At 55.1% G+C, this 20,676-nt stretch overlaps 12 protein-coding genes across 12 annotated transcripts; 4 read left to right on the top strand and 8 right to left on the bottom strand.

The window, feature by feature from the left end:
• Positions 1-1,014: 1,014 nt before the first annotated feature.
• Positions 1,015-1,563, top strand: VTN49DRAFT_7403 (uncharacterized protein; the record flags this gene model as incomplete). Its single annotated transcript, XM_069415669.1, has 1 exon — positions 1,015-1,563. One exon carries the CDS (start codon positions 1,015-1,017, stop codon positions 1,561-1,563), a length of 549 nt encoding a protein of 182 aa, XP_069272482.1.
• A 649-nt stretch (positions 1,564-2,212) lies between these two features.
• Positions 2,213-2,947, bottom strand: VTN49DRAFT_7404 (uncharacterized protein; the record flags this gene model as incomplete). Its single annotated transcript, XM_069415670.1, has 4 exons — positions 2,213-2,361; positions 2,426-2,712; positions 2,763-2,808; positions 2,863-2,947. 4 exons carry the CDS (start codon positions 2,945-2,947, stop codon positions 2,213-2,215), a joined length of 567 nt encoding a protein of 188 aa, XP_069272483.1.
• A 410-nt stretch (positions 2,948-3,357) lies between these two features.
• On the top strand, positions 3,358-4,429 carry VTN49DRAFT_7405 (uncharacterized protein; the record flags this gene model as incomplete). The annotated part of the gene is made up of 3 exons (XM_069415671.1): positions 3,358-3,403; positions 3,467-3,687; positions 3,740-4,429. The coding sequence occupies 3 exons, from the start codon at positions 3,358-3,360 to the stop codon at positions 4,427-4,429; spliced, it is 957 nt and encodes a 318-aa protein (XP_069272484.1).
• A 246-nt stretch (positions 4,430-4,675) lies between these two features.
• On the bottom strand, positions 4,676-6,873 carry VTN49DRAFT_7406 (uncharacterized protein; the record flags this gene model as incomplete). The annotated part of the gene is made up of 3 exons (XM_069415672.1): positions 4,676-5,234; positions 5,290-5,922; positions 5,969-6,873. 3 exons carry the CDS (start codon positions 6,871-6,873, stop codon positions 4,676-4,678), a joined length of 2,097 nt encoding a protein of 698 aa, XP_069272485.1.
• Positions 6,874-7,897: 1,024 nt separating this feature from the next.
• Positions 7,898-9,246, top strand: VTN49DRAFT_7407 (uncharacterized protein; the record flags this gene model as incomplete). Its single annotated transcript, XM_069415673.1, has 3 exons — positions 7,898-8,391; positions 8,442-8,861; positions 8,913-9,246. 3 exons carry the CDS (start codon positions 7,898-7,900, stop codon positions 9,244-9,246), a joined length of 1,248 nt encoding a protein of 415 aa, XP_069272486.1.
• Positions 9,247-9,345: 99 nt separating this feature from the next.
• On the bottom strand, positions 9,346-10,091 carry VTN49DRAFT_7408 (uncharacterized protein; the record flags this gene model as incomplete). The annotated part of the gene is made up of 3 exons (XM_069415674.1): positions 9,346-9,510; positions 9,565-9,966; positions 10,023-10,091. 3 exons carry the CDS (start codon positions 10,089-10,091, stop codon positions 9,346-9,348), a joined length of 636 nt encoding a protein of 211 aa, XP_069272487.1.
• Positions 10,092-10,334: 243 nt separating this feature from the next.
• VTN49DRAFT_7409 (uncharacterized protein) lies at positions 10,335-11,087 on the top strand (the record flags this gene model as incomplete). The annotated part of the gene is made up of 3 exons (XM_069415675.1): positions 10,335-10,679; positions 10,740-10,907; positions 10,959-11,087. 3 exons carry the CDS (start codon positions 10,335-10,337, stop codon positions 11,085-11,087), a joined length of 642 nt encoding a protein of 213 aa, XP_069272488.1.
• A 69-nt stretch (positions 11,088-11,156) lies between these two features.
• VTN49DRAFT_7410 (uncharacterized protein) lies at positions 11,157-11,653 on the bottom strand (the record flags this gene model as incomplete). Its single annotated transcript, XM_069415677.1, has 2 exons — positions 11,157-11,315; positions 11,381-11,653. 2 exons carry the CDS (start codon positions 11,651-11,653, stop codon positions 11,157-11,159), a joined length of 432 nt encoding a protein of 143 aa, XP_069272489.1.
• Positions 11,654-11,967: 314 nt separating this feature from the next.
• Positions 11,968-14,253, bottom strand: VTN49DRAFT_7411 (uncharacterized protein; the record flags this gene model as incomplete). Its single annotated transcript, XM_069415678.1, has 1 exon — positions 11,968-14,253. The coding sequence occupies one exon, from the start codon at positions 14,251-14,253 to the stop codon at positions 11,968-11,970; it is 2,286 nt and encodes a 761-aa protein (XP_069272490.1).
• A 356-nt stretch (positions 14,254-14,609) lies between these two features.
• VTN49DRAFT_7412 (uncharacterized protein) lies at positions 14,610-16,349 on the bottom strand (the record flags this gene model as incomplete). Its single annotated transcript, XM_069415679.1, has 6 exons — positions 14,610-14,651; positions 14,718-14,832; positions 15,204-15,230; positions 15,292-16,015; positions 16,091-16,110; positions 16,168-16,349. 6 exons carry the CDS (start codon positions 16,347-16,349, stop codon positions 14,610-14,612), a joined length of 1,110 nt encoding a protein of 369 aa, XP_069272491.1.
• Positions 16,350-16,550: 201 nt separating this feature from the next.
• On the bottom strand, positions 16,551-18,250 carry VTN49DRAFT_7413 (uncharacterized protein; the record flags this gene model as incomplete). Its single annotated transcript, XM_069415680.1, has 2 exons — positions 16,551-16,583; positions 16,637-18,250. The coding sequence occupies 2 exons, from the start codon at positions 18,248-18,250 to the stop codon at positions 16,551-16,553; spliced, it is 1,647 nt and encodes a 548-aa protein (XP_069272492.1).
• Positions 18,251-18,672: 422 nt separating this feature from the next.
• VTN49DRAFT_7414 (uncharacterized protein) lies at positions 18,673-20,144 on the bottom strand (the record flags this gene model as incomplete). The annotated part of the gene is made up of 4 exons (XM_069415681.1): positions 18,673-19,386; positions 19,434-19,835; positions 19,885-19,899; positions 19,962-20,144. The coding sequence occupies 4 exons, from the start codon at positions 20,142-20,144 to the stop codon at positions 18,673-18,675; spliced, it is 1,314 nt and encodes a 437-aa protein (XP_069272493.1).
• Between the last annotated feature and the right edge of the window lie 532 nt (positions 20,145-20,676).

Genomic DNA, 20,676 nt, shown 5'->3' on the forward strand with positions numbered 1-20,676 from the left:
GCCCCCCAGGAAATTATTTACCGAGCAGCTGACCCAACGGCATGACGCCATAAGAGGCAGGTGATGGCTGAACCAGTCATCTGACTGCCAGAGTTTGCAATCCCTGTGGGCCGGTGGGATTTTTGGCGGGCAGCAAAATCTGGGGTAGTCACGAGACTATACCTGATTCGGTCTAGTGTGAATCTTCTGGAAAATCCATGAACTGCCGATTTTGGCCACCCTGGGTAGAATTTTCCCAGCAATTTTTTTTTTATGCCGTCATAGCAAAAAATTTTTTTTTCTTCCTAAGACTCAGTTCCAAAGCTGGTTACGCGGATGCAATTCACGATGGTGACCAGCGATGGCGCAAATTGATCCTGGTTGAACGAATGAATGAATGGGTCCTTGGTTCCTTTCGGGATCCCCCTTCCATCCCTTGGCACGGGGTTCAGGAGTTTCCATTACTCTCGAATAACCTCGCATTGGAGGAGAAGTGGGAGCTATGTGCCTGAGGGGGGAGCTGGATGCAGTTCTGGTTGGCCAGAACGGCCGGGGTGTGGTTCAGCGAGAGGAGAGCTGCCTCCTCCTAGTACGAGGAGTTTAGTTGGTCGGTGCGCAATTCCCAGGCCCTCCGTTGCGGGAGTGCTGAGTCAGGCATGTGGCCCAATTTCCTCCACTCCGCTAAGCCCGATTGGGAGAAACAAAAAGACGATCCGGTTTGCCGGCCACCAGACCTCCCAAGACCGATCCGCCGCCACTGCTGAGAGTTTGGTCCGTGGAAGGTTTGATGACATTGGGTCACTTGGGTTCCTGACTGGGCCCCCTGGAACAATGAATTGGCTTGGGAGGTTGTATATAAAGGCGTGCTCGATCCCCTGGGAGGGAGCATCATCATCATCAGTTCAACTCGAGCATCAGTGTTCAGTCTCAACAGTCAGCGATCTATAAAGTCGAAAGACTTCTACTCCAGCTCCTGCTACTTCTATTGACCTATTGACTACTCTTAATACGGACTACTATACCACATCGACCACCATGTCGTCGAAATCATACTTCCTCGTCGAGCCGCATCCCTCCGTGCCCAAGCAGCGGCCAGCCGTCTACACCGGCCGCGGTGGTGCCGGCAATGTGGTGTCTCTGCAAAACACCAAAGTCACCAACCCGCAAACCGCGACGGGTCCTGCCAGCGCAGCTCCTCCAGACCACCTGCGCAAAGCCATGCCGACGACCTTCCCAACCGGCCGCGGTGGCGCCGGTAACATGCACCACGCCAACGACGCTCCCTCGGAGCGCGCCATCTTCAGCTTCGACGAAGAGCTCGAGCTCGAAATGCGCCGCGAACGGGACGTTGCCCCCGTCTTCCACGTTGGTCGCGGCGGTGCAGGCAACCTCTTCCATACCTCCGCAATGAGTGACGGTACCGGCTTGTCGAGAAAGCTGTCGAGTGATTCGACTAGCTCCGCTGGATCGTCGAGCTCGGAAACCTTTGCGCACAAGGCGCGGCACAGCATTGAGCGGACCTGGAACCGGCTTACTTCATTAATTTTTTTTTTTTCTTCTTTTCGGATTAGACGCCGCGTCTAGACCATCTTTTCTCCCGTTACGACGTTACGACTAAAAAAGTTTTGTGGTTCGTCTCTTGATGGATTGGACTGGGCATGATTTTTTCTCATGTGTTGAATTACTCGAATGTTCCATATACCCAAGCAATGCGATTCGAATTTTCCATGCAGTACAAGTCTTTTCTTGAGAAAAAGTAATTCTACATAGGGCGATGCTGAGCTGGTCAAAGTCTTGGGGTAAAATTTTCATCGCCACAGCTTCTCCACAGATCACCTAACTTCAAGCTGACTCGGCTAGAAGCGGCCAAGCGGGCCGCCGCCTGGCGGGTTGGCCGGTTGGCGGGCTGGAGGGCTTAGCGGGCACCGCCAACACCACCCACCACCAACGCATCACCCAGCCTGACCAGGGCACGTGGTCTATTGAGCGATTTTCCCTACAATAATGTCATCATCATGCTGAGGTCAAGTCTTGGTGGCTTGATGCGGTGAGATGGAGTTATTCGCAGTCGAGTTTTAGGTTCGACAATCATGTCAGAGAGGTAAACAACGTGACTCGACAATTCGATTTTGAAGCAACTCCGTCCCTATTCATACAGCACATGATGATACATCCCATTTCGTGAATTGTGAACGGTGAATGCTTGCTTGGATCGAACTATGAGAATAACGAATCATCCAAACAACCTTCCCCACAACCCCGAGGCCAAATTCCCAGCAATGCCCCCAGACAGCGCCCGATTTGCAAACGACGACGCCTGACTGAATTTATCTGCGCGTGAAAACGCAAGGGTATTCGTAATGGTAAGGACCAGGGCAATCCCTAACCACATCCCCTCGTCAGACACTTCCCTTCCTCTCTCACCGAAAGGAAGAATAAAACTCACCGACCAAACTCAACCAAATCACATTCTGCAACCTAATAATCGCCAAAATCGCCAAGGCAATCCACAGCGCCGGCGCCGCGTAGAGGCTCAGCCAGAAGAACCGTTTGTCGGTCGCGTTGATGGTGCGCGTGGCCGGGTCGGAGCTCTCAAAGACCCAGTGTGACTCGCCCGTTGCCGTGTTGACCTCGTTCCACCATCGTAGCCCTACCAGTCGACGCCCGGCGATGTTTTTGAGGTAGTAGAAGTCGGCGGAGAGGAGGAGAAGGGTGATGATGAAGACGAGAACACTTTCCCTCCGGTTAGCAAATAAGAGAGTAGGGAAGGGCAGGGGACATACAAGTTGCTAATAAACAGTACGCCAAAGAGGTACATTAACAAACTGCCTGCATTATATATGGTCAGCGTGGTATGAACATCGTCGGAGAGACTGAGTGTACCGATTCGAAAAGCGAGAAAGATTAACAGCGTAATGGGATGCGCGCTCAGGCGCCAGTTCAGCTCGCCGAGCTGGGACTGATCCATGGCGGTTCAACCGTCGTCGTGTAAGCTTGCTGATCTCAGAGCTATTGAAGCGTCCATTCCAGTGTTGAACGCGTGTCCGAACGATATCAGGCGGTGACAAGCGGCAGAATCAGGTGTCTTGCGATAACGTCCGACAATGACGGCATCGGCTTGTTATTCACATTCAGGGCAATATGGCGGAGGATCTACGAGTATCTACATTCTCCATTGCTGATGTTCCTGACTAGCTGCTGGGTGAAGCGTATGGGTTGGCAATTGGTGCCATTGAGCTGATCTTCGGCTATCTCCCCGATCCATGCCGATACCTCCGCTCGACTATCTCCAGGCCAGGCACAAAAAACATCGGTTACTGCACGAGTACATGAGCGTCATATAGAACAAATTGGTCATCTGTCTAGAATACTACCATCATGGCGGCCTCACTGCGCAACACCCTCCGCCGCGCCTTGCTCTACGGTACTTTACCGAACCTTTCTCCAAATTGATCGTAGTCCAAGCTGACAGGTCAATACGATGTAGTCCCTGGCTCCTCACAACGTTTCCTGGACAAGTCCCGCCTTCTAACCGCCGACTGCGTCGCCTACGACCTTGAAGACAGCGTCACACCACATAAAAAGGCAGAAGCGCGGCGCCTTGTCCGGCAGGCCTTGGATCAGCCCGCACCAGCAACCATCCGCGAGCGAGCGGTGCGGATCAACTCGGTGGACAGTGGGTTGGCGTTGGCAGATTTGTCTGAAGTGGTCTGTCGATACCTCCCCGCTAAACAATATACATGCTTATAAGAAATGCTAGTTACAATCACCGAATTTGACCACCCTCGTTGTCCCAAAGGTCCACTCCGCATCGGATCTGACCTTCATTACGGATGTCATTGCGCATACCCTCGGCAGTGACGCCTTTGCCCAGCGCAAGAACTCGCTCTCGATCCTCGCACTGGTCGAGTCTGCTCGATCAATTACCAATCTCAATGAAATCTGCCGCGCCACCCCCCTTCTACAGGGGCTGATATTCGCTGCGGAGGACTTTGCGTTAGACCTCAGTCTAACGCGCACGCCCTCGCTGACCGAGTTCCTCTTTGCGCGATCGGCGATCGTCACGGCAGCAAGGGCACATGGTCTCCCGTCGACGATTGATCTAGTCTGTACGGCCTATCGCGGCGAGCAAGGGCAGAAGGTGCTCGAAGAGGAGTCCCGCGGAGGAAAGACCCTAGGCTTCAACGGGAAGCAATGCATCCATCCGACGCAAGTCGAGACCGTGCAGCGCGTGTTTGCGCCAGAGGAACAGGAAGTTGAATGGGCGGTTCGAATCGTCGTGGCGGATGCCAAAGCCGCCAACCAGGGTAGAGGAGCCTGGACACTCGACGGGAAAATGATTGATGTGCCGGTGGTGGAAAAAGCGAGGGCGATCATCCGCAGAGCGGAGCTCTGTGGTGTGGATGTCGCTGGTTTACGGGAGAAGTGGAAGGGTCAAGAACCGGAATAAAACCGAATTTCATCAATCTTTGATTGTGATAAGTCTGTAGGTAGCACGCAAAGTGCTCTATGCTCTTCTTCTTCGTCTTCTAACTAGCATCTGATGTTAGTGATTGCACCTTCTCGGTTGCAAGATACTCGGAGAGCATCTTGTATAGGGTATCAATCAATCAATCAGTCAAGATCGTAGCGCTCGTATCAATTCAACCATTGCATCATGCAACGCAGTTCTGTACTTCTGTTTCAGCAAGAAACCCTATTCCTTGGCCTCCACCTCCTCCCTCTTAAGCAACTGAATCTTCGTCGACGTCTGACCAGCAGCATTACTCTGTTCCTCTCCGTCTTCCTCCGCTTCAGCGGCTTTCCTCGCCATACTCTTATCAAAACTCGTCGGATCAACCCCCAGCACACCACCAACATATCCGCCTCTCTCGCCGGGAACGCTAAACTCGCGAAAGGTATACTTCCACTCGTTCAGCCAGGCTTTAACCGCCTTTCCAACTTTATCCTTGCCATTTTTCGAGTGGTGGCCCGTGCCCGTGATCACGTACACGATGCGGTCTTCCCGGGAGTGCTTGCGCAGGATTTTCTCGAGGTATTCCACCGCTTCGTCTGGGTGGAGACCGTGCAGGTCAACGTAGAGTTCTTCGTCGGCGTCATTAAGCCCCTGGCTCATTAGGTGCTTATTGCGTTCCTCGTAGAGTTGCCGCGCGGCTTCTCGGTGGCATTTGCGCATAGCTTCATTCTCGGCTTGGCCGCGGAGGGAGAGAGCTTTGGCGGCACGGGCATCGTTACGGTTCCAGGCTTGTGCGGCACTGTTTTTTTTTTTGTCAGTGTACATCATCTAACTCGACGGTGAGTACGGGGTACCTTTGAAGGAATTTGTTCCGGACAGTTCCATGTCGAATTGCCTCGGCGCGGTACTTGAGATACTGCTGATTCGCACGCGGCCCTGTCTCCAGCCACGGGATATGCTTCGGCGCGGGAATGGCCATGGCTGCCGCGCTCAACTCCCGCGTCTTGACAGTCGTCTCTCTATTCGGTTTGGACGGCCTGCCCTTACCGGGCGCTGGGGATGGAGACATGCGAACGACATCGGCCAGCGAACTGGGTCCCGCCTCTCGGCTGTTATGACCTCCCCGTTTGCTATGGTGCTTCTTTCCACCTTTGGCGCCGGTAGACAGTGACGGAAATGCTTCTGGATCATCTACAGACAGCGGAGAGTCGCGTTGTTGATGCCGGCTGGTCGGCCGCGAGTGCGGACGGCTGGAAGTACCGCCGTTGCGCCTTACACCTGGGCTCATGTGATTTGGATACTTGCGCGAGCCGGACCACTGATCATTATTGCTGCCGGGTAGGGCCGGGAAGGCCTCGTTCTCCAATTGGAATTGTTGGGAATTCGACGACTGGTGATCATTCAGATTCATGTTCCGGATTAACGATGCGGGATCGTGTGAGAATGGACAGCTCTCGCCTGCTAAGCAATTTCCCATCATCCAGTACCTTCATACAGTTAGACCTGAACACCGCGGTCAAGGATGATACATACTTGCAAATATGACTGGACAAGTCATGGCTAAAGCGACAATCACTCCGCAAGCACTGGCCGGTCGACAGCCAGTATTTGCAGACTACAGGACTGCGCTGGCTGGACGGTGTGGCCGGACGAGGCTCCATCAAAGTAGACTTGCCAACCACAATCTGACCCTCCTTCGTCTTCTTCTCCTCCTTCCGAGAATCTTGCTGCGACAGCGCAGCAATTGTGGCACCCAGGTCGTAGCTGTTGGCCTCCAGAGCAGCCTCAATCTCCTCGTTGGATTTCTTATCACCCAGCACCGACTTGAGTATATCCAACGGACTCATGTCGGGCACAAACTCCGGAGCGGACGCGCTAAGCCCGCCGGTGGATGCCACACTCGTGGCATCGTCCGACACAAGCCAGTCGACATTGCTCTCACTGCCCAGATCGCCATAGAAATCCGGAGGCGGCCCCTGATCTGAGAACTCGTAGGCATTCAAATTCGGAGAATGGGGAATCGGTTGCGCAAAGGCCAGCCGCGGCGATGGACGCGGGGAGCTAAAGGGTGAGACGGTGGAAGAGCGGGCACTGCCGCGCTGTAGACCTGCGCGGGCGAGATGGATGCTCGAAGCCCCGGCTGGACTGGTCCCAGTTTGCGACGGGGAAGACAACGGAGTAGATGACCGAGCCATCTGCCAGGGTGCCGGGGACGAACGGCGGATAATGGTGTGCCGACTGGGCGGCGGGGAGGCCTCCGGCTGGCCCTGGTTGCGGTGCCGCCAGAGGACGTCCAGGACGGCATTCTCCAATGCGGAGCCGGTCAGCGAGGCCTTGTCCCGCAGCAGCTCCTCCAGCTGCTCGGCGCGTTCTTCCTCATCGAGGTCGGTCTTTTGCAGAACCGGGAGACAGAGTTCATAGATTTCCTCAGACACCATGATGTGGCGGGGACCAACACGACAATCAACACAGCGTCATGAAGGGTGTGTGCGTGTTTTAGACGGAGATAACTTTGCGGAGTGGGAATCTGCTGCTGGCGGCTGTGATGCGCGGGGCAGAGAGCATCACACTCAGGCTGGTGCCCAGCTGCCGTCACATCATCAGCAGGATTGCTTTTGTCGAGGCGAGGCGCAGCGAGTAATGCGTAAAATCCACGATCAGGGGTTGGTGCTTTGAAGCTTCGACGATTAAGGCGAGTCCAGACCCGTTACGATACCGTATTGCGCCATCAATCTAGGATTCTTTGAACTCTTTCGATCCCTTGTTGCTCTATCAAGGTAAACAAATAGAATCGAAGATTCGAGTCTCCATTAATACTGCTGAGAGGGGCATTTTACGAACATTTTCCCCGGAATATGAGGATTATGGAGGGCTTGCCACCGAATTCAGGGACACAGCACTAGGTTCACTGGCCCTACGAGTGTCCAGGCCCGATCCTGGTGTCAATTCATGCAAACAACTCGTCCATGTCCAAATAGATTAATCGACCCATGTATTGGTATTACCAATCTTACCCAGCATATCCCCGCGATATCGGAGTTTATGACCATACCGTGACGGCGGACCAGAACAGTGAAATGACGAGCATTGACGCTGTCAATCCGACGATCGTCATCGCGTCCAGCACATCTCTCTCTCTCCATTTCAGCAGTCTAATCCTACCAATCCCCTCTGGATGCTCTACTCTGTAACGGATAACGTGAATTGATTGACTTCCGAGGCTGCCGCTTCTTCCGCGAATCAATCCCAGACACCCACCACTCTTAAAAATAGCTGCCTGATACAATCAATAAGTAATACACGTCCATTTCTAATTCCTCCGATCTCGATCCCAGCCTCGTTAGTAGCATTGTATCCATGCCACCTCGTTTCGGCGAGGGCACCCAAACCAGCCCTCCTGCAAGACAATTCTTTCGCAGCAGGCCCGCGGACACCACCGGAAAGTCTACTGTTACTACTTAAATGCCGGCCGACTACGAATCCACGGCGCGAGCCCTCGCGCTCCCCGTCACCGAACCCAACGACGATGACGATCAGCCGGAATCGTCATCACCGCTCTTCAGCGCAGTGAGGACTACGCAACCACCATGGAATAATCGACACCGACGGCGCAGCTCGCAGCTCTCGACGGAGGAGATCGTCGGGATGCGGGATCGCACTATCAATGCGGCGCGGTCTGCCTTTCGCCGCATGGCCGCACGGTACGCCAAGATGACGTTGAAGCAGAAGATTGTGTATTTTCTTTCGTCGCTGGCGCTGGGCGTCCTTGGGATTATGTTCATGGCCCTCACGGGCCAGGTTTTCGTCTGGTTGGCGCCCGTGGCGGATCAGTGGGAGCGAGCGCCGTGGGCGTACATTGTCCTTTGGTTGCTGGTCTTTGGAGTGTCGTTTCCGCCGCTGGTCGGCTGGTCGACGCTGGGAACGATTTCCGGGTTTCTATTTGGACTCTGGAAGGGGTATGTCAAGCGTCTCACTGAGAGGGTCTTTTTCCCAGCTGACAGATAAGATGGCTGGTGTATGCCACCGCCACCGTAGCAGGATCAACCTGCTCATTCATCATCTCGCGCACCGTGCTGTCCAACTTTGCGCACCGGCTACTTGAGCGTGACAAGCGCTTCGCCGCACTATCGCTGGTGCTTAAGTACGATGGACTAAAACTGCTCTGCATGATCCGGCTGTGTCCGTTGCCGTACTCGGTCTGCAACGGCGCGGTGTCGACTTTTCCTACGGTGAGTCCGTTGAACTACGGTCTTGCGACGGCCCTCATCTCGCCGAAGCTGCTGGTGGCGACATTCATTGGGAGCCGCCTGCGGGTTCTGTCGGGCAAGGACGAGGAAATGAGCGCGGGGGAGAAGGCAATCAATATCATCAGCATTGTTGTTTCAATTTGCATTGGTGTTGGCACGGGAATCTACATCTATCGAAGGTGAGGCGTTGTAAAGATGGGTCTGTTTGTGCCGCTGCTGAGTATCTACAGAACCCTCGCCCGAGCCAAGCAGCTCGAGGCTGAAGAACGCGCCGGCATCCGGCGCTCGATCCATGAAGACCACATCGCAGGTCACCACCGTCATGGCCGGTTCTCCGATGATCCCAACGCGAACACTGCAGCCAAGACCCTTGCGCGGGATGAGGAAGATGAGCTGGGCCTCAACGACGTTGACGAGGACAACGTGGACTTGGTCCTCGACGGCGACGACGGTGACCCTCGCCCGTACCGGGATGACTTCACCGACAACGAGTCGGATGTCTTTCGTGATGGTGACGGCGACGACACAGACGTGATTGGACTCCGCACTCAAGCCCGTAGCTAGCATGACTCTTCTGTTTAGTTTTGGGTAGACATGACGGTTATGCTTGACTTACCTATGCAATAGACGTAACGTTACGGCTGTACAATAGATTCGGTAGCTTTATTTCACCTTCTTTTTCTTCTTCTTGCTCTCCTTTGCCGCTGCAGCCGCTGCTGCTGCGCTTCTCCCACCGGAGATGCTGGTCAGATGTCTCAAGCTAACCTCCTTGATGGGATGTTTACGCTCCTTTGCGCCGTCGGAAGCTTCCCCTGCATCATCGGACACCTGCACCAGAATTAGCTGGCTCAATTCCAAAAACAAACACGCGCAGAAACATACGTAATTCTGCCGCTTCTGTCTTGACTTGAAACTCCCATAACACCGCCTCGCACTGCTCCCATCGATAGTATCGTCATCCTCTGCGTCCAACGAATCCGCCGCAATTGCGACCGGCCGTGGTGGTTGCTCGGTAACAGCGGTGGCGTTGGACACGGAAGAATAATCTATCACCCACTGCGTCTCACCCGCCTCAGCTGCCGCACGCGCCACAGCCGCGGCGCGCTTTTCTTCTTCAGCCGCAATCGCGGCGTTGATGGCTTGGAGGTCGGCGCTGGCGATGGATTCCGAGGGACTGTTGGATGGGGAGAGACGGGGGCGTTTGGGAGAGGGAGTGACAGGATCAGCAACCGATGTAGAAGTAGAGGGTTGCTGTGCTTGCGCGGCGGCTGCTCGTTGCATGAACTATCGACATGGTCAGTTATGAAGCTCTAGAATGAGGGTTAAAAGCGTAGACGGACCTTCATTGTGAGCAGCCGCGACGACATGGTTTTTGGCGGCTTTGCGCCGGGGCCGGATTGTGGTGGCATTGCGTCAATCTCTCAACTACTCTCACTGTACGTGGTGTGTCAAAAAATCGTCGTCATCGAAAAGATAAAAATTCCTGGATTGATTTTTGAAGCTAAAGAGGATGAGAATCTCTTATCGCTGATTGGCTGCAGGTCCACCTCCGGTCGTCAAACCTCCATCTTGAATTCCACGCCTCCGACCTCACCACTCACTCTTCCCGAGCGGAATTGATCCCTCGCGACACCAACAAGACAACCCCCACCATGTTCTCCCGGCTTACCGCGTCGACCGCTGCTTTGCGGTCGCACGGCGCACGCCTCGCCGTGCAATCCCCGCGAGCGGCATACTCGATAACCGCTCCCCGGCTCACGCAAGACTCCGTTCCGACCAACGACCCGACACCACGCAAACCCACGCCCAACGTCTCCGAGACCAACGCCGTGCAAACCTCCTTCGAGGGAGTGGCCATCGCCGAGGCGCCGGACGCGGGCGAGCAGGCCCGGCAGCTGCAGGCGCCGAATCGTGCCACCACTTGGGCGCCTAGCCAGCAGCCACGGGAACTCGGAATGTCGGGACCGAGGTTTGAGCAGACGATTATGGAGGCGCAGGTATGACAATTCTCCGCCTGGAATAATATGGAGAGTTGGGTGTTGATGGGTTTTTTGTAGCCCCGGCCATATGCCGCCATTGAGTTGATCCATAAACAACCCGTCCGCTGGACGAAGCAGAGAGTCGTGTCGTGCGACGGTGGTGGTGGCCCGCTCGGCCATCCGCGCATCTTTATCAATACGGATAAGCCCGAGATCGCGACGTGCAATTACTGCGGGCTCCCATTCGTAAGTTCATACGTCCAGTTTGTGAAAGAGGTATGAAGCTAAGAAAGATAGGCCCACGAACAACATCGCGAGTTCCTCAAGTCCCTCCCCAGTACGCCGTATCCGCTCGAGCCCACGGGTGATTCCGCCGAGGTGAACGAGACGCAGCGGGTAACCGAGGGAGGATACGAACAGAGATAGATAGACATTGACACAACCAGTGTATTCAATTGTATGTACATTGCGCCTCAAATTCCAAAAGGACGTCTTTCAAAACTTCTCTCCCTGAATCGTAGCAACAACTTTCCTCGTATGCCGACTCTTGCGAAACTCCAAGTACCAGATTCCCTGCCATGTTCCCGTTGCCAATTTCCCATTCGAAATGGGGATTGTAACACTCGCTCCGACCAATGCAGATTTGATGTGTGCCTAGAACTCGATCAGCATCCCAATATATTCCCCCAAGGAAAATCACGGAAGATAAGGATATATACCGGCATATCATCATCCCCCTCCGCACTATGCCGATACATCTGCCTCCCACCCGACGGCACAATCCGATCCAGGGCATCACTCATATCCTCTCGCACATCTTCATCCCAGTTCTCGTTGAGCGACAGCGCGCAGCTCGTGTGCTGGATGAAGAGATGGAGCAGGCCAACTTTATACTCGGAGATTTGCGGCACCTCGCGCAAGACGTGGTCCGTAATGAGGTAGCTGCCGCGAGCGCGGGGAGGGAGGGTGAATTGTTTTTGGAACCAGGTCATTTTTCCACTTCCTTAATTCTTCTTCCCGTGTCTATAGTCTTGGGATTGAGTTTGAGAAGGATTGATGGTGGAAATGTTGTTGTTGTGGGCTGAAGTGGGATTACTGCGGGGATCAGATCTGATGTCATAAATTTCTTCAGTTCTTCAGGGTTAAGAGCTTACAGGGCTTACAGCCAGGTCAAATCGACCAATTGATATATGATTCCTTAATTAATGCAATGCTATTGATGCATCATAATTCGTAACTCATAATGATACAGAAAGAGCCACGAAAAAAAAAAAAAAAAAAAAAAAAAAAAACAAGGGAATGCTAATCACCGCCCAATCCGATCCAGCAGACTTCCCGCAGTAAACTCGCTCGCCGGCGACAGATCCAGCAGCGGCCGCGTCGCATAGCGGTCACCGGTCGCCACTCCGCGGCCCGTCTTCGCGCTGAATCCAGAGGCGGGTTCAGGCACGTTGGCCGCGCTCGCTGTATGCGCTAGGAGACTGTCTGGCATGAACGGGCCGCCGCCGCTGTGACTATAGTTGAGACCCAGTCCAGCAGGAGCCGGAGCAGTACCGCTGCCGGCCGCCGTCCTAGGGCGCCGCAACGCCGAAGAACTAGGGAGTGAGGAGGACATGTCCGGACTCGTGGCGGCGTCGACCAGCGGCACACCAGCGGGCACGCGGACACCTCTGCCACGATGGGGAAGGTTCACGGGAGGAGGAAGTGGGTGATCCTGGGTAGGATCGGCAAGAAGTTTGGGTTTCTGTCCTGCTGCAGAGTTAGAACGGCTGCGTGTAGCGAGCGAGTGAACAGTGTTGGAGCGGCTGGGTCCGCGGCTGGAGGAGTTGCTCAGCACATACTGCGACGAGCCTCCGGCCGACCCTGCCGCCGAGCTCGTCGAGTTTAACGATTTGAGCAGCCCGTGGGAGAGGAACGGTTCATCCTGCTCGCGCTCGCGCTCACGCTGCGCTGCCCGACGCTGACTGTACGTCCGGCCGAGGAGACCCGTCGGCGCGAATGTGTCCGAGTCATCGATATCCTTGTCCTCATCGCGCGAGGATGGGTGTGACTGGCTTTGTGGTGCGTTCTTGGCCTCCAGACTGAGAGACGCCGGAAATGAGGTTGGCGGCGGCCCGTGAGCGCGCTCCTGTTTCTTGCGTAGAAACATCTCCACGGTCGACGATCCAGGTTCCGCCTCGGCGTCGCCGGCCATGTCAATGAGAGGTTTCAAAGCGGGCCCCTGTGCCGCAACGTCACGGTCTTGTCCTGCCCCCAGCGCGTGCACATGGTACCAGCTGCGCCAGCCATGCACGGCATCGAACCAGCGCTGCGCCAGATCCGCGTCGTTGGTCGCAAAGTAATGCACGAAATTCTCCGTCGTCAAAAACATGGACGACTTTTGCTGGCTCTTGACCGCATAGCAGTACTGTTTCGGCGGCTTAAGCACTTTGGACTTGTGCCGCGGCGTCGGTGTATAAATGTCAAAATCGGATAAATGACAGATGTTAGTAAAGCTCTTGGGGTCTCTAGAGTCAGGCTTCTTAGACAGAGTCACCTGTCCGTCCGCCCGCAGCGTAATATATCGCTTATCCCATCTGCCTGGACGCGACGAGTGGTAAAGGTGGAACGTCGTGGAGTCAGCGGGCTGCGCGGCCGGCGCGCCATGGATTTCAAGAATGCTCTCATCGTGACCCTCGAGGTTTGGTAAGAGAATCAGCATGTTGGCATCGTCCGACGCCCACGAGTTCATCACATCCCGGACATGCTCGTACCGCCGCAGCGGTCGCTCCAGGCCGAGAGCGGCAAAGTGCTCGAGGAGAACTGCGGTCCGAGGGTTGATCTGCTTAGAAAGCACGGCCGCAGCGGCTTGGATCAAATCGTCAACGCGCGTTGTCGCCGTGACGGGTAAAGTCGTCGAGGACGACCCGACACGCACCGTTACTCTGCGTTCACCAGCGTTGACGGCAGAGATGGGTGCATCGATGCCCGGCGCAAGTTTTGCAGCTCCGGAGTCGTTCGGGTTTGGTGATCGCTCACTTTTCGCCCGAAGCAGGCCGAGCTTGTTTTTCCACGAGGAACGCTTCTGCTCGCCACTGTTTCCGGAATTGTGATCTCCCTTGCTCTCTCCCTGGTTGTGGTGCCGTGCGTAATGAGCTGGCTCAGACTGGGACCGTTCCGCCATGGTCAGCTTTCGCATGGCTTCTTCTCGCAATCGCTCCTTCTCCGCGGGCGATAGCTCATCATCGTCATCATGAGGTCGATATTTCGACTCGACCTGGCCATACTGTGGTTGCTGTGCAATCGTCCCCTTGGGCTGACTCTGCGCACCGGGGTTCACTTGAGACGGCATGACAGGCTGTGGAGCCGACGGGACCGCCGGTACCGGCGGAGGGTGCCCCTGATGGCCCGTTGTCGCCGCTCGAGGCCTCCTGTACCGAGATTTGCTCCTTGTCAAAGTGTCTCCCTCAGACTGATTCGACTGCACAGTCTCCTCCAGGACATTGCGAGGCGCCGGTGCCGCTCCGTCCTTGGCCGCCGAGGTAGCCGGACGGCGGACGGAGCGGTACCTAGAGAATTTCTGGGGTCCGGATGGTGACCCTGGCGGTTCCATCGCGGAGCTCATGAAGGAATATGGAAATCAGAGCGCGTCGCTCTGTGACTTTGTAGCAGGCAATGCAGAAAACAACGGATAAACGAGATCAGCAGAGGCTCTTCACGGAGGTGTCATGTGCGATGAAAAGAAGACGCCTGAAAACATCAATCCATGGAGAAACCGAGCGAACAGGATCAATTGTGGGTGAGATTCTTCATGATCCCAGTGTGAGCTCGCTTAAGGACCTTGCCTTAGAGGGCTACTTGTGATGGATACCCTATCTGGAACTTCTCGGTCACAGCGCAATCCACTTCCAGAGAGCAGGGCATATTCAGACTGCCATGCTGTCCCTGGTCGACCTGCCCCAGAATGATCTACCACGCAGTGGATTGCCAAGTTGCAGACCTGCAGCAAACCTAGGTTGGGTTCAGCATTAGGGGTACTTTGCTGCAGCGCGGAAAGATACAGTTACATGCACGTACAGTTGTCAACGCGTCAACCTCCTTCGTTGTCGCCGCATGTGATGAAAATTCCTTATGGATATGTCTCGCTTTGAAGAGAATGCGCAGGGAAGATCCGGGAATAATGGCGTGTTCCCTTGGAAACCGTCGTCAAGATGACTCAATCCGCGTGCAATCCTGGGGCTGGATAGATGCGATGCCCAACAAGTAGTAGCCAAGGAACCCGCGACGAAGGGACTGTGCCTTGTTTTCTCTCTAATTTTCTCGCTCCAGACGCATCACATCAGTAATTTTATGCTCCCTGGAATCAAAATGCGCAATTTTACGCTACCCCCCAGTCTGTGTCAAAGACCAGATCGTACTTTGTCTGCGCTCATTGGCCAGTTGACAAGGGGAAACCGCGCTTGATTGGTCAATTGTACCATTCCCTGGATGAATTCCGTATAAACAATTTCTCTGATTGGCTGGGGGCCAGTCTTTATTACTTAAATTGGCTAGTCTATCTACACAGATCTTCCTTTGAGAGCCTCACGCCTGAGCGCCCATCAGCCTAAATTCATCAAGCCCAGGAATATGGGCAATGGATAGTACTTACCACCACTGCTCGAACTTTTGAGCGTGCAGGTTAATCCCCAAGTCTGCCAACACCTTCGTCGACAGCTTCGTGTTGAACGGCCGTTGCACTGCAGCGCCGGGATCATTACCCTTGCGGTTCGGAACCATCGCGGGGATCTCCACGCCCAAGATGCGTGCCAGGACCTGGCACATTTCATACTTGGTCATGCGCTCCTCCGCCGAGAACTGTAGAATTTTCGGCAGCCGCTTCAAATCGCCCCCCTTGCTGCGTTCCTGAATGTATCGCACGGCGACATCGTTGCACACGCGCGCCACGTCCTGGGTATTGGTAGGGTAGCGCTGGGCCCAGTCGTCCATACTGATGGGTGGCGCCGCCGGGTCCCGCGCCTTTGCGATCTGATCGAGGAGCACGTTGACCGCACTCTCGCTGTTCGACTCCGCCGGACCGTACAGCAGCGGCACGCGCAGCACCAGCCCGAGCCCCGTCTCGCGTGTCGCCTCCAGCACGGCAACTTCCCCGTCGCGCTTCAACTCGCCGTACCGGTTCGTCGGCCGCGTCGGCGCATCCGCTTCGTAGGGCGCTTCGCCTTCAACCCCCGGAAACACGTAGTCGGTGGAGATGTAGATCAGCAGAATGCCCCGCTTGGAGGCCGCCTCAGCTAGCGTCCGTGTCGCATCGACATTGAGCCGCTTGGCCTGCTCGGGATTTTTCTCGCATGCGTCTGGGGAGCGATTCGCAGCGCCTGGGAAAAATTGGCAAGGAATCTATCAGCATTTCGGCTGAGCGTAAATGGAATTGATGGCTGTCAGGCTCCTACTGTGAACTATAACTTGTGGCCTGCGTAGAGTCGGTCAGTAAGAGCTTCAAAACAGACTGAGCACCGTCGAAACGTACTTTGCCTCATCCAGCAACCGGATGATCTCATCCGGTTCTTCGAGGTTGGCCTTAATGATCGTCGGCGGTTTTGCTCGACTGAAACCTTGGCCGACAGTCAACCACCCGGCTTTTTTGAAAGAATTGAAGATCTCGCGGCCCAGAAGGCCGGTGGCACCGGTGATCAAAGCGCTATAAGCCATTATTTGGGCTCGAAGAACGATTCTTGAGGTTTTGAATATCGACCGAGGGGGTGGATATACAAAACCCCGCGGTGGATTGGCACTGACATCATGTGTCGCCGAACGAGATTCTATCCCAGGATTCTAGAACACAATTGTTTCATTTCATTTCTAAATGGCGGTCTATTTTTCATATTATTTTAATTTTACACCCTCTCCTGATCAGATATATTTGTACGGATTCATAATTCCGTTCTGCAAATCGTCAGTATCTCGAATCAACCGATGCGGGAATTTCACCGACTTACCGGATCATACAGTCGCTTCAACTGCAACATTAGATTGATCGCTGTCTGGTTCTGGCTGTAGCCGATAAACTCCTTCTTCGCGAGACCCAGGCCGTGCTCGGCGCTGATGCTTCCATGCCGCTTCTGCAGCCACTCGTACACCCACGGCTCAATGGCTTTCTCCACTTCCTTGTTGTACTGGCGCACCGAGACGTTGAGATGCAGATTCGCGTCGCCCATGTGGCCGTAGCCAACGACGGCGCGAACGGGGTACGAGTCATCATCGCCAACGAACCCGCGCTCCGTCAGCCGTGCCTTGCAGTCCTCGACTAGTTGGTAGAGTTCTGGCAGCGGGATCGACACGTCGTATTTGTAGGTACCGCCGAGGTGGCTGAGGGCCTCGGTGATGCCTTCGCGCCAGCGCCACAGGCTCTGCGCCTGCGTCTCGTCCTGCGCGAGCACGCCGTCTGCCACGATACCCTCGCCCATGACATGCTCCAGGAAGGTTTCGAGCTTGGCAAAGTCGTGCTCGGCGTTCGAGCCGCTCGTCTCAATTAGGCAGTAGAACGGGTATTCTCCTTCCAGCGGCGACTTATTGCCCGTAGACTCGCGTACGAGACTCTGGCTACGGCCGTCCATCAGTTCAAAGGCGGACAGAATCTCCGACAATTGGCCCTTGGCCTCTCGGAACGCGCGGCGCACGTGCTCGTAGCTCTCTAGTCCAAAGTAGGCGACGTTCACAGCCTTGGGCCGCGGAGGGCACAGGATTGAGACCTTGGTGATGATGCCGATGGTCCCTTCGGACCCGATGAACAGTTGCTTCAGATCATAGCCCGTATTGTTCTTGCGTAGCGTCGACAAGGCGTCCACGACAGTGCCGTCCGGCAGCACGGCCTCGAGACCCAGCACGTTGCCGTGCAAGCTCCCGTAGCGCAGCAGGCGGAGACCGCCAGCGTTGGTCGCAACATTCCCTCCAATATGACACGACCCCTTGGCACCCAAATCGAGCGGGAACAGGAACCCGCGCTCCGCCAGATACTGGTCGGCGACCTCGAGGATCACGCCCGCATCCGCGACCAGGACTCCAGACTCCTCATCGAACGAATGGATGCGGTTCATCCGTCCCAAGTTGATTACAATCTCGTCAAACACGGGCACTGAGCCGCCCACAAGCCCAGTATTCCCGCCCTGCGGCACAACCGCCAGTTTGTGCTCATTGCAGTACCGCAGAATCTGGCTGACTTGTTCCGTGCTCTGCGGCTTCAGCACCAGCCGCGTCTGCCCGCTGTACTTGCGCATCCAGTCGGTGTTGAACGGCTCGAGGTCGTCCGCCGCGTCAGCCGTGACGCCGTCGATGACCGCGGACTCCGCGCCGAGCAAGTCCTTGAAGTACCGCACATGTTCTGGAGTGACTTCTGCGAAATTCGGGTTTCGCTTGATGTTGGGGTACGCGTTGGCGGTCAATTGGACTTTTTTCGGGGCAGCTGAGCGAGTCGCGCTGTTGGTGAACAAGCGATAGGAGGACGACGCCGGGGAGGTTGTGAATGGTGTCACTATCGACGGTGCGGTTGTCCTCCCGCACCGCGGGACTCGAGCCCGGCGCAGGGACACGGTCAATCCTCGCGTCGCGGACATTTTGGCAGGGTTGAGGAAAGAAATCAACCTCCCTCGTCTAACGCCGACTTCGGTGTGCTTAAATCCTGGTCGGGCCGAAGCTTTCTCGGCCACAAAAGCGAGCTTGGCGTGAAGCTAAAGACTTTCGTCATACAATGTTCAACCACCATTATCGAGGATAGTTACAGTCTGCGGACCTCGATTCATCAAACGGAGTTCTGTATGTGGTCCATTTTGATACAGGTGTTCTGGTGTGGTTGCATTTGCCATGGTTACCCACTACAGATCTTGGGAAGACGAAGCTCAATTTGATAAACATGTCATCATTCTTGTGCATCTACAGCTCCAAATTGCTTGTCCTGAAACTGCCCCAAATATCGATGTGCTGTTCAGAGTCGCACATCGAAACTACTGACAAGGAGTACGTGCCCGAGACATTTGTCCTATCGAGTACTCGTATTATCGGACTCTTCATTCTTGATCCTTGGGAACACCAACCACAGGACAGCGAGAATTCCCAGCAGTGTGAGCACAATCGGCTGCAACACCCAGACACCCCGAGCGTACGCAATCGGACCAACCACAAATGGTCCAATGGCACCTCCCGTTCCGCCAATAGCGATCGAAAAACCCAGAGAACTAACGTGCAAATGCCGTGGCAGTAGCTTCGCGGCCATGATTGTGGCGCTTGGAAACATGGGTCCGAGGAACAACCCCAGGAATGCCACGGCGATGGCTGAGGCCAAGAAATGCGGGACCAGCCAAAAGACCAACTCCAGCGCGATAGAGAGGGCCAGGTAGATGGAAACGCAGAGCCGCTCTCCGTACCGCTCCGTCACAGGCCCCAGGAAAGCGCGCCCCACGGTCTGGCCGGCCCAGAACAGGGTCGAGCTGAGGCCCGCCTCGTATGGCGATGCCCGCCGCACGTTCAGCATAAACGAGGTTACCCAGCCGCTCATTGTTACCTCGATGCAGAGGTAGAAGAAGAAAAAAGAGCTGCAGAGCCATGTGATTTTGTTCATTAGGGCTCTGCGATTCCCGGTTTTCTCGTGGGTCGGCGTATCGGAATTGCCGTGCGTCTGCTGTTGATAGACGATTCCGGTCTTCTTCCAGAAGGTTAAAGACAGGGTGACCGCCTCGAATACGGATGCCCCAACCTGGACGGTCAGCTTCGCCCCCTTGCATCGTTCCTCGGTCAACGCACCATGAGATAGAAGAATTCATACCACCCCATATTCAACTGGGTAACCATGCTTGTGGCGATTAGCGGGCATATAGTGGCCCCTACGGAATACATCGAATGCAACACGCCCTGGACGATGTTGGCTTTCTCCATCTGTCCAATCCATGCACTCCAGGCCGCGTCGAGCAAGCCATTGCCTAATCCGCCCAGGAAGGCCGCAACGACAATCACCGGAAAGGGCGGATGCAGACAAGTGATCACGTAGTCGGCTATATGCAAAGCCGGCGCAACTATGGCAACTCCGCGTTGGCCGAAGTGGGCGTGTATCATGGCATTGGTGAAAGCAGCCACCGTGTAGCCTCCGAATGGCGCCAGGAAGATGAACGAGACATTTGTATAGTTAAGACCGTAGTATGATTGAATCTTCCCTCATTAGACTGAACCATCTACAGTCCTACAAGTACGGACTTACATATGGTAGTAGGGCCTAGAAGCTGTTAGCTAGGTATTGCAGATCCAACATGTAGGACCAGGTAAACAGGAGCCTACCCCATACACAGCATCGTTCATCCCCGACAAAAAGAACGAGAAGAAGGATGCCAGCAGCCGAAATGGATTCGACTTTGGCCGATTCCACCGTTCCCGCTCAAATGGTGGCGGCGAGGTCGGTTCATGGTCGGCTGCCGCCGTCTGTTCCAGCCGCGACTCAACTACTTGATCACTGGAACCCATAATCCTCTGCGGCCATCCCGGTCTGGATGGACTGTCGAGCCCCAAAGCTTGAAGAATCGGAAGAAATACAACATCGCGTGAGGGGTTCGGTGTGAGTGACTTGAAAAGCCAAGCCCTAACAGAGCTCCAGAATCCCCGGATGCTGGGGGTCTCGCCTCGAGGTCCGTGAACTCCGCGGAACCGGTCACTCGACCGTGGATCATGCGGTAATGGAGGGATTGTAGCCGTAGCGCGTTTTCCGCCGATTCCTAGGGCAGCGATGATGGCTATTCCCGGGCAATTGCTCTCCACGAACCCACGCCATTAGAGGGCGTGGCTTTCTGCACATTCCACAGAGCTCTATCGCTGGACATGGGATTCTATCTCGGGACAAACATTCCGAAATTGGCTGCTCAATCTGATTGGACTTTGGGAGTTCGGAGTCCATAGCGTTCGTTCAGCTGGCAATTTTTTTTTTTTTTTTTTTTTTTTTCTTAAATACGAGTCACGAGGATGCTCGAGAACTTCCACAATAGTGCAAGTCTATTATTGT

This window comes from Thermomyces lanuginosus (assembly GCF_041956635.1).
Source record: "Thermomyces lanuginosus strain ATCC 200065 unplaced genomic scaffold VTN49scaffold_6, whole genome shotgun sequence".
In the NCBI taxonomy this organism is placed as follows: domain Eukaryota; kingdom Fungi; phylum Ascomycota; class Eurotiomycetes; order Eurotiales; family Trichocomaceae; genus Thermomyces; species Thermomyces lanuginosus.